The following is a 12,159-nucleotide window of genomic DNA, read 5'->3' on the forward strand; positions in this document are numbered from 1 at the left end:
ATGATTGCAGTTTGTCTCCTTCCCAACAAAAAGGAAGCATGTAGCGGCAGAACCCGTACACAACCAAATGTAATACAAGCAAAATGGTGGTAGTTTCAGCAACAATCGTATATAGCAATAGCGTATACCTAGACCAGTATAGAAGTGCTGCTTGAAGACTAGAAAGGAGCACTGGGAGGACCATCAACATTGTCTTTTTCAGTTGCCTCTTTTTTATTATTTTTTCAGTAGTCTGACTTGATATTGCAAACACCTTCACAACATACAAAAAAAACCCAAATTAGTTTTATCCAGAACATATATGGTGATGACAGGGAGTTCTCGCTCCTTTTAAAATCATGTGGGAATTTTTAAAAAAACCAACAGTAAAACTATGACAACAGCACCTTGACATTGTTTTAATTCCAACGCTACTAGAAGAATTTAAAAGCAGTAAACAGATATAATACTAACAGGAATAAAGATACTTACTGTCTAAAATGTAAACGGAATGTTTTGGTTCAATTTTTTTCTGAAAGAGGACAGTTTATCATCATCAATTCACAATTGAAGCAGCATGCAATTTTATTTTTTTAAACTTTTTTAACGTTTTCAATTCTTGGCAACGGCAATAAACCACAATGTTAGAGGAATGTAATGCAATTTTTTTCTCAAAATTGTGCGCAAATGGATCGCTTTTTCTCTCTGTTGCTCCCTGTTAAGTCATGGATATGTTCAATAAATAGATTGCGGAACCACTGTACTGTATAAACTTCATTTATACATGCAGTCCATAAAATTATTTTCTTCCTTACTGAATAATTTACCCTGTTATGTATATATACAAATAGATAAATTTTGTCTCAATATACTCTATACCACACGAGCCCACTATCTTCCCCTTTTTATGGTCAATGTACAAACACAGGAAGTGTCTATTCTTATAAATCGCCATCCAACTCTCTTTTTATTATCCATAGTGAGAGCTCGGACATAAGATTGGGTAGTTCGGCACTGGGAATTCCAGTACCTCTTGTCTATGCCCCTGCAGCCTTCTTTCGTGTAACCCTTGGAGTTGCATTTGGTCTCATAAAAATATTGCTTCAGTTGGCCTTTGGGTACTGGGACCTTTTCCAGAACTGTAACCGTTGCCCCCGACATGTCCACTGCAGTCTTTTTTTCTGCCGCTGTTACCCACTCACTAGTACTGTCACACACACTCAACTCCCCACGGCGAGCAGGATCAGAGTGACGCCGAACTCTCATGGACATGTTTGCAGCATCCAAGTAGTTTTTATACTCCTCAAGCAGAAAGAGTAGCGGAGGCTCCAAAGGCACTTGACTGCTAAGCATAACCCGAGATGAATACAAATCTGCGTCTTTATTCTCCTTGCCAGGCTGGATGTCCTGCTGCTCATCCAAGAGCTCTTCTATGACATGTTCAAAAGTGTCTGCCAAAGACGTCAGTCCTCTTGAGGCATCATTTGGCCCCCCTAGGTTTTCCAGAGTTCCCTGTGTCCGAAGACCAGGATAAGCAAAGCTGCCTTGTCCTCTGATGCTAACTTCTTTCATTGGGGCAGCTTTCATGCAACTGAAGTATGAAATAACCATAGTAAGGAAAAGGATGGTCATCACTCTTTTCACTTGGTGGAACTGTTAAATACAAAAAAATAACAAAAATTATTCAATCATATAGATTTTTTTAAAAAATATATTTAAGTCTTAAAACAAATAGCCTTTTTATTTGATAGTGATTGAAATGTTTATGCATTAATGATCTAGAATATTTGTCTCATGCAGTTAACATCCACACCACTTCATCCAGTTGCTTGAGTGACCCACACCTGGAAACACATTTCCACATATAGATTAGATTGTTTGTGAAAGGCTGCCACACAGGGGAAAGATGGCATCTAGCAATGGAAGAATCCTTTCTGACTCTGGGCATTCCCTCTCTCCTCTCACACCTAAAAGGAGAGCAGCACTGCTAGCACCTAGCAGAATGGAGTCAAATGGATTATCTTGATTGGTGGCACATTGTGCAGGGACATCTCATATGCACCACCCCCTTTTAAGCTGGCATAAAAATAACCCCATGCTGAATCCCCTTTCTTTGATGTGGATTGCAATCTCTGGATCATGAGGTGCATATATGATTATGCCACTGCATTTCCACTTAAAATTCACACTAAGAATCTCAGTTAATCATAATGACTAATCCTTGCAAGCCTTGGTAGAAAGAGAGTGAGCCAATAAGGACGGAAACATATTTTGCGTACAGATACCAATTTATTCTTATAGAGTGAAACCAATATTGAAGCTTTATCCAAGTGAGTAGTACTTATTGAATACCAATTATCCAATTGAGTAGTTTCTAAATGGCCATTGCTTAGTCTGTTACATGTTGCCTATCATCTCCCAGTTTGTCTCTCACTATTAAATGCATGTTATGGGAAATTTATGGGGAAAGTGATCGATAATGAATCACCATCACTGATGATAACTCTGGACTCTGAAACTATTATGAAGTGATGCCTGCCAATATTCAGGCAATTTCCTATTCTGAACTCATTCACACTTGCTGCACTCACAGAGAGGACTATGAGGTGCACTGGTATAATGTTAAGAGACATGCTTTTCCTTCATTGTTTGCTAGCAACTGTTGTAAGTTTAGAGAATTATATAAAGTTTATCTCTTGATTCAAAAGATGAACAGAATGTACTTGTGTCATTACAGAAATGCTTATGGTTACAGACAATCATTGCAGCCCAGCGCTGATGGGCAGTGGAGGAGGTGAGGACACAGTGACAAAAACCCACTGATACAACTGGCTGGAGTAAAGCTTATAGAGCACTGGCTATACACAGGGGTTGGATCCCCATTGGCTGTATTGCCTTCCAGCCAATGAACCAGCATGTCCCCTCAGACCATTGCTGAGGGAGGGAAACCAAAGAGTGGCAGCCACAGGGATGCCATGTGGGTGTGTACTCTGGTGTTGGTCCCCTATCACCTGGGAGTAAGTGTGCCCCAGCAGCCCCCTAGCTGGGCATGCACCACTATAAATCACTCCCAAGATTTCTTAAGGGTATCCCCTTACTGAGGAGACTAGGCTCGTAGGCACCCCCCTCCATCTCTCCCCAAAAAGGATCCAGTCCCAATGCCCAAACCGCCAGCTAAAAGTTGTGACAAGGGGAAAAAAGCATATAGAGTAATCCCCACAAACACCCTGTGCATGCAAACAGCCCCTGGTCAAATAAGCCAAATTATGGAGGGCAGCGTGGGCTTTGCTGTCTGAGTGCGAAGTGAGGAGGGGCAGGGCCGGCAGCTGTTAAAAACTGCACTGATGGATCTGTGAGGAAGCAATGCCTCTCAAGTTGGGCACATGGCCCCACCCCCTGGATGACTTGCCAGGCTGGACCTGGTTGACCAGCTGGGGAATTTGAATTCCTGGGTGCAGGCCTCTCAGAAAAAACACTTCCTCTGAATGCTGGGAGGCTGAAAACATGGCAGCTGCCATGCCGCATGCCTCTCCACTGCCCCTCAGGTTGCAACTCAGCTGCCCAGGTGAGTCTGGGGGCCATCATTCCATGTGACAGGCATTCAGTAGAAGCATTTTTAATTGCTTCATGTTGCAAGAAAAAAGAATGAATACAATGACCTCTTTACTTTATGGATAGATGTCACCAAGGGGAAAGAGGCTTCTATTAATTGTAGAAAACTCTTGAGCAAGAAAAGAGTTGGTATAAAAGGTTTGGTAAGTGAGGATTGCAGGATTTCTACTTGATTAAAGAAGCTAAGGGAGAACAAGCCCCACCATCTGCTTACACTCCTCCCACAACCATGTTCATGTTTATGGTAGTATGAGCTGTATATTATGGCTATAATTTTTAAAAGAGAGATGATGGGATACAAGTGCTTCTTCACATGCTGCAGGGTTGGATCTGTTTGCCCATAATATAAACTCATAATGGGTTGTGTATGTGAATAAGACAAGCAAATGGATGTGGCCATTCACATGAGACTTTGGATGGAGGTCCACAGTGATGTATGAAAGACTCATTCTGTCCATGGAGTTGCTTTATTCACATAGTGTGGGAGTGTGGGACCATTCCCACGGAGCAGCAGCACTTATCTTATTGTAACTACATTTGTAAGGGACGTGAATCACACCAGAAGTGCAGTCCAAAGTGTCCTGTAAGGGATCAATCCTAAACAGGTTACTCAGAAGTAAGTCTCTGTTTATTCACTAGAGTTTATTCCCAAGAAAAGTTCTTATGGTTGAAACCTTACTGGAGGAAAAGCCTACACTTTTGTGAGACGGATAAAGTAGCTTTGGAAGTATTCCTGCAACAAAACTAGCTGTTGTCCTGACCAAGCTCTGCTTGCTAGAAAGCAGTGACATTATCCACATTTCTGAAGAAGCAGCTAATGTTCATTTCAGTGCTTTTGAAGTTCAGTCGGAAGTACCTCATACTTGGCAGCACATACTGGAGTAAACATTGTTTCTGTTTGCCAACATGGTGCTATGTAAAAAGCCTTACTTCATATCCTACTAATATTCTGTGGGAAACAAGGAATCCTAACACTTGTCAAAGGATAAGCAAAACAAAGTAGCTTTACGTATTAAGACAGGAATTGCCCAGGTTTTAAGGCCCTGACATTTATAAGAGGAAATATTATGCTATGTGGAATTCTGTGTACAAGAATTTGAACTTGTCCCTCAGACAATAGACATTCTTCCTATTCATATATATCATGTTGTCATGAGTGTATAAATATTAGCCGTTTACTCAGCTTCTGCAGGTCACAAATGACTGATGGCTTGTTTCTGCAATTATTCCAAGCTCTCCTATATACTTGCTGTTTAACTCTGAAAGAGTCATTTTAACTTTTAATTAATCTTTATAAGGGTTCAATATGGTGGCATCCAAACCCAGCTTTTTGCATGTGAATTCAATAAACGTATGACAAGATGGCAACTGAGCAAAAAAAGAGGATGATAAAGTTTATGCCATTTTTAAAGAGCTATCTTGACCACCTGCTTACCACCTGGATTATCATACTGCCCTAGGGTTGCCAGTTTCCAGGTGGTGGCTGGAGATCTCCCAGAATTACAACTAATATCCAGGTCACAGAGAACAGTTCCCCTGGAGAAAATGGATGCTTTGGAGGGTATGGCATTATACCCTGCTGAGGTCCCTCCCCTCCCCCAAACCTGTCCTCTTTAGGCTCCACCCTCAAAATCTCCTGAAATTTCTCAACTTGGATCTGGCCAAATTGCTCTTTATTTATTACTAAACTTATATATCAGAGAATTAGCATTGGCAGACTATGGACACAGTCCTCTATATATTTACTTGGGCGTAAATCCCAATGAAGTGAAACTTATTTCTGAGTAGCTATTCATAGAACTGCAGTGTAAATTAAACTGATTCAGCATTGGGATTACTTTCCTTTTTAATACAATTCATATGAGGGACTCAGTGGCAATATGAGCTAGGCCCCAAATCAAAACACAGGTAAGTGTTTTCTTAACATATTCTAAGTTTGCTTGGATGTTTTAGATACTTATTTAATAAAATAAAATATGTTATTGTTCATCAAGAAGAGTGTTTTGCACTATTCTCATGGGAACTCTTTAGTAATCACAGCAAACAAATATTTATAGTAAAAGATAGTGGCAAAAAGCAGTTGAAAGTAACAACAACAAAGCAAGAAATACAGGATCTCATGCTCTTAAGAAGGATCTCAGGAATTTTATTTATTATTTTTGCTAATTTGGATTGCTTGCTAGAGAAGTTTGGTAATTTATAAACCTAGAAATCAAAAGTGCATAAAATATATATTAAAATAAAACATGTCAATATAACACAGGATTTAAAGCCCAGCTCTCAAATTAGCCTTGGGCACAACTAGCCTCTCCAAATGAAATATGTTAAAATGCTTCTGAGTTTTGGTGAATGTCTGGGAAAAAGAGTTCAACAGGTGTCAGGTTTATTTATTTATTTTTTCACATTTATATTCTCCCCGCAAGCGGGCTCAGGGAGGATCACACAACCCATTAAAATACAATAAAATTCATTTCCATAAAACATTTAAAAACATCATTAAAATAAAAACATATTTCTAATTATGCAGTCAGCCTTACAAACTAAAACAGCATAGTGGACAGCCTTCGCAGGGAGGGTTAGATTTTATACACCCCTTGTTGTTTCAGGCCAGTGGAGGCCCAGACCTCAGCCATGTGCCTGGCGGAATAGCTCTGTCTTACAGGCCCAGAGAAAAGATAGCAGGTCTTGCCAGGCCCTGGTCTCAGTAGACAGAGCGTTCCACCAGGTGGGAGCCAAGACCAAGAAGGCCCTGGCTCTGGTCAAGGTTAAGTAGGCCTCCTTGGGGCCAGTGACCACCAACAGCTGTTTATCCCCTGATCAGAGTGTCCTCCAGTGAATATATGGGGAGAGACGATCCTGCAGATACGCTGGTCCCAGTCCGCATAGGGCCTTATAGGTCAGTACCAAAACCTTGAATCTGATCTGGTTCTCCACAGGCAACCAATGCAGCTCTCGTAATATCGGTGTTATATGTGCCCCATTTGGCACTCTCATCATAACACGCACCGCTGAATTTTGTACCAGCTGTAATCTCCAGGTCAGGCTCAAGGGCAGCCCTGCATAGAGTGAGTTGCAGTTATCTAGCCTAGAGATGATCATTGCCTGGATCACTGTAGTTAAGTCACGGGTTTACAGGTATGGGACAAGTTGCCTAGTCTGGCGGAGATGGAAAAAAGATGACCTGACAACTGCTGCAACCTGTGCCTCCATTTTCAGGGAGGCATCCACAATCAACCCCAGGCTCCTAATCCTTGGAACTGGCACCAGTGGTGCCTCATAGAGGGCCCGGAGCCGGAGTCTTGAACTTAACCCCCCATGGCTCAAGTACAGGACCTCCGTCTTTGTCAGGTTCAATTTCAGCCAACTCTGTTTCAACCAGTCAGTCACCGCTGCAAAAGCACGTTCCAGGACATCTGGGGCAGAGTCGGGCCGGCTGTCCATCATCAGATACAACTGAGTGTCATCTGCATATTGATGGCACCCAAGTCCGAAACTTCACACCAACTGGGCAAGGGGGCCCATGTAGACATTAAACAGTAATGGGGAGAGTATTGTTCCCTGCAGGACCCCGCACACCAAAGGGTGGGGGGATGACCATTTCTCCCCAAGCGCTACCCTCTGTCCCCAACCATGAAGAAAAGAGACAAGCTACTGCAAGGCCATCCCTCGTATCCCCACATTGGCAAGGCGGTGAGTCAAAAGATCATAATAGACTGTATCGAATGCTGCCGACAGATCTAGTAATATCAGCAACGTCGATCTGCCTTGGTTCAGATGTCTGCAAAGATTGTCTGTGAGGGCGACAAGCAATGTCTCCATTCCATGTCCTGAGCAGAACCTGGACTGGAAGGGATCTAGGGCTGAGACATCCTTCAGGAAGCCCCACAGCTGTTCTGCCACCACCTGCTCTATCATCTTTCCCAGAAATGGGAGGTTTGAGACTGGGTGGTAATTGACCAGGTCAGTGGGGTCCAGTGATGGTTTCTTTAAAAGAGGCCTCACCATGGTTTCCTTTAATGGCCCAAGAAAACCCCCAGAGGTTAAGGATAGATTAACAATGGCCTCCAATGAGGACTGCAGCCCATCAGCACTGGCTTTCACCAGCCATGATGGGCATGGGTCTAAGGGGCATGTGGTAGGCCTAAATAATCACAGGGTCCTGTCAATCTCCCCAGAGGAGAAGATGGCCAAGGGGTCTCTAGCCCATTTACTGAATCAACCGTGGCTGGCAAGTCACAGTGGAGAGACAAGATTTTATCAGCAAAAAAGCTCCCAAAAGCCTCACAGCTAATGTCTGAGTTCAAAATTTGACGGTCTCCGTCTGGCAGGGAGACCAATGACCAAACCACATTAAACAATTTTGCTGGGCATGAGTTAGGTGACGCGATGGAGGCTGCATAAAAATCTTTCATCACAGCCTTCACCGCCACCTCAGTCTTTCATTAACGTCCTATAGGATGATTTCCCCTCTTTGTCCTGAGATCATTGCCACACTCGCTCAAGCTATCTTAGCGCCTGCTTCTTCCATCAGAGCTCCTCTGTATACCAGGGAGCTTGTCTGGCATGGGGGCAAAGAGGGCAACAGGGAGCGATTTCATCGATGGCTTTGGAGAGCCGGCACTGCCAGTCCTCCACCAGCTCATCTAACGAACCACCGTGGAGCATTGGATCCCACAAAGCATTCTGGAACCCAATAGGGTCCATAAGTCTCTGCAGGCGAGCATAAATCAATTTGCCGCCCTTATGAGAGGGGGTGGTGGTATTCCCAGCTGAGCCTTCAAAACCAAGTGGTCTCACCATGGCACTGATTCTACTGCTTCCAGATCCACATTCAACCCCATCCTGAAAATCAAGTCTAGCATGTGGCCCGCTTGATGTGTAGGGGTTGATACAAATTGGGAGAGTCCCAGTGCTGCTTAGTGCTGCCAGTTTTATGTAGTGGTTAAGAGCGTGGGACTCTAATCTGGAGAGCTGGGTTTGATTCCCCACTTCTCCACTTGAAGCCAGCTGGGTAACCTTGGGTCAGTCACAGCTCTCTGGAGCTCTCTCAGCCCCACCCACCTCACAGAGTGTTTTGTTTTGGTGATAAAAGTAGCATACTTTGTAAACTGCTCTGAGTGGGCATTAAGTTGTCCTGAAGGGCGGTATATAAATTGAATGTTGTTGTTATTATTATTATTATGGAAGACACCAGGTCCACAGCCTGCATGGAGGAGGCATCATTGACATGGACGTTGAAGTCTCCATGCACCATCAATCTGGAGTACTCCAAGGCCCACCCTGCCACCACCTCTAGCAGGCGTGACAGGGTATCTGTTGGTGCGCTAGGCAGTCGGTACACCAGACAGATAGCTAAACTCTCCTTGACACCCCATACCAGGCCTACACATTCAATGCCAGGGAGCTCAGGGGAGGGGAGCAGCCTGAAGGAGAAAGACTCTCGGGCGAGGATAGGTTCTTTTTCCTAGCTCCATCACCAGCATTTCTCAGGATGGGATGCAGGTTAGAAGGGCACCGAGCCACACCATATTTCCACGCCCTTCTCCACCGGTACCGGCTCCCACCGTCATACTTCCCACGTCCTCAGAGGACTGGGATCCATGACTCCATGCTGGCCCCCTCCCCTTATGTCCACTATCATCCATCTTACTCTTTGTTCCCCACAGCATCAGTGAGTGAACTCAGCATTAATCCAAAAAACAGCAATGAACAAGGTCAGTACTGGTCCAATACAGCACAGTAGTGCCCAGCCATATAAACATCCCAGCTGTATAAATATCCTAGCCAAATACAATAATTCGATTTACCCTAGGTCAATTTATTTGCCCATAGTCCTCAGTAGCATAATCCCTGACAATCCGATTAGTTCAATTTAATTCAACCCTCCCCTCCCCGCAGTATCTAATTTATTCTAGTTGATTAATCATCTACTGTCAAAAAATCCAATTGCAGCAACCCGGGAAATTGCAGGAACCCAGGTGGCCATTGAGAATGGCTCTCTAGGTGCATGGGCACTACAAACCTGGTACACAGTTGACATGGTCAGGTGTTCACTCTCAACCAGTATTAGAACAGTGACTAGGCATAGTTAATGTGCTAATCTTTCTGATTCTGGGCTATTAAATATGTGGGGTAATTCTAGTTCCACTTGAGGAGAAATGTTGCACACACAGTTGTTTTTAAGGCCTGGAAATCAGGACTCTACCTTGGACGTAGAATGCTGAGAAATATGTAGCATCTCCCTGCAATGATAGTGTGTTGGAAACAAAAGAGTGGGGAGAGAGAAGGCCAGACACAGATGGACCAGTGGTGCTGCAAACACCTTAGGTGCTTGCCTTGGATCCAGCTGGCAGCTGTGCAGGTTCAGGAGATGTTAACATGAGTAAGCCGTGTCCACATCTTCTCTCATACCACCAGTGCCAGCAGTGATGCCAGTGCAGCAAGGGATGGCCTGAATTGCTTGGATGATCTGGCATTCCACTGTTCTGCATGCAAGCTAGGGGTTTTCAGTCATGGCATGCAAGAACACAGTCTCCATGTCACAAAGATATATGTTGAAAGAAGAAATAGCTTTGAAAATGTTTAACATATGGCTGAGGTAGAAAGATACTGTATTTTCTCTTGGGTTATCTTGGCCACCACACTTTGGAATGATCTGATGGCCAAGAAAAGGAGGAAGAGCAGCACTTTCTGCATGATGGGAACGGCCCTAGGGGGTGGAGCTTCTCCCTGGAGTGCAGGTCAGAGCTCTTTGAAGAGGTTCTGGATGGCTGCCCAGTTGGAAATGTTCCGGGCAGGTGCTGTCTAAGTTCTGGAGGGTGCAGATGTGCTCTTGGTATTGCCTGGCACAGTGCCTTCTCCAGCACTGATACACCACCCAAACATGCAGTGCTGGCACGAGGTGGAGCAGGTGGACCCTCAGGACCGGGGGCAACAGGAATGGGCAGCAGGCGAGGTCTTCCTGCATGGGGAATGTGGGGGAAGAGCAGGGTTAGTAGTGGGAGGAGGCCCACATCCCACCCAGCCCAGAATCCAACACCTACTCCCGTACATCTAGCTTGCAACCAGAGGCCCGTGAGCAGCTTTCAGCTGCTCAGTGTCCATCCTGTGGTTTGGTGACCAGGGATGGGAGTGTGTCTCTCTCAGGGCTTTCCCACAGTGCACGGTCTCACCTCCTTATTCCTTTGTCTGGGAGCAACATGGCCATGGAGTGCTCCAGAGGGAGCAGTGGCCAGTGGCAGCTGAACTGGACTGAGGTCAAGAAGGTGCTCCTGTATGGCCTGGTAGTGGAGCACACCAACGTCAGTCTCTCCACAGCCAGAAATGCCTCAGCCACCTGTCTCTGTTGGGCCTTTTGTTGCATGGTGGCAGAGCAGGTGTTAACCCTGGGGCACACTATGTAGATGGAGCTGTCCACCATGAAGTATTGGATTGACTCCTTTGGGCCAGCTAGGAAACATATGTGTGCCCTCATGGTTGGAGGCACCCTGTACAAGCGAACAGTGTAGGAGGGTTTGCCCAGGGCAGAGATGACCAGGTGCACAGCGATTCCTCCTGTCATAGTGGGCAGCCTTGGCATCAAGATCTTGATCATGAGGTTATGACTGGGGGGAACGGTGTGGGCCAGGTTGGACAGGGGGCCTAGGGATGGGGCCTGCTCCCTCGCAGGCTGTTAGTGCCCTTGCTTCTCTTATGCAGGTGAAACACTCAGCATGGATGCCACTCCAGAGCTGTCAGGTGCTATGGATGAGGTGGTTGTGGGAGAGGGGGCCACCTTGCAGCACATCCTGAACTTACCCCACCCCCCTCGGCCAAGGTGAGAGTCAGAAAGACATGGAGTGGCTAATGCGCCAGACAATACTGGCGCCGGGAGAGTGGACACAGCAGATGACGGGGGTGGGAGGCATCACGGGGCATGGGTGGCATGCCTGGGGCCTGGATGCCTGACGCAACCACCTGGTTTCTCCCCCACAGGGGCCTGAATGCTGGTGATCTCTGGAGAAGTGGTGATGCATCTTTGAGCCATGAACCCCTCGCAACAGGCTGAAGTGGCAGGAACAGCTGTCCTCCAGCTTCTCGGCATCAGTGGATCCCTGGAGCCAGCTACCACACAGGACCCTGTGTGTGGGCAGACTCTACAGCCTCCGAGAGAGGTGACAGTGGTGGGAGGGGGTGCAGAGGGGAACTATGGGCTGTCAGGAGAGGTAGACTTAGGGGGTGGGTGTCATGGGATCTGGGGATGCAGGAGATGCCTGGGGCCCTCACCTGCTCAGTGTACCCTCTACCCTCTCCACCATCCAGGTGGATCAAGAGGGAGATGCTGGAGACATGCCACAAGTGCAGTGAGGCTGTGTCCTAAGGCCATGAATGCACAGCTGGCCTGGCCACATTGGTGGTGTTGGCGATGGACCACCTCAGGATCTGCTGGCTGTTATATGTGAGGGCCAGATATGCACTGAAGGGCTGCTTGGGCAGCTCACAACTGTGGCTCATGTCCCCCTGCCAGCACCCCCATCCCACCACTTGTAGGAGTGGCCTGGGGATATCATGGGGTTGCCCCTGGCAATG

General features: G+C 46.0%; 1 protein-coding gene across 2 annotated transcripts in view; it reads right to left on the reverse strand.

Annotated features, from left to right (window-relative positions):
- Positions 1-200: 200 nt before the first annotated feature.
- BDNF (brain derived neurotrophic factor) overlaps positions 201-12,159 on the reverse strand; it is a 45,716-nt gene continuing 33,757 nt past the window's right edge. For both annotated transcript variants that reach the window (XM_054969856.1, XM_054969855.1), the window contains exon 2: positions 201-1,632. In XM_054969856.1, coding sequence (XP_054825831.1) covers positions 871-1,611 — 741 coding nt within the window. In that variant the 5' untranslated portion in view covers positions 1,612-1,632 and the 3' untranslated portion in view covers positions 201-870. The remainder of the gene's footprint in view (positions 1,633-12,159) is intronic.

The sequence above is a fragment of the Eublepharis macularius genome, chromosome 2 (genome assembly GCF_028583425.1).
Source record: "Eublepharis macularius isolate TG4126 chromosome 2, MPM_Emac_v1.0, whole genome shotgun sequence".
NCBI lineage: Eukaryota > Metazoa > Chordata > Lepidosauria > Squamata > Eublepharidae > Eublepharis > Eublepharis macularius.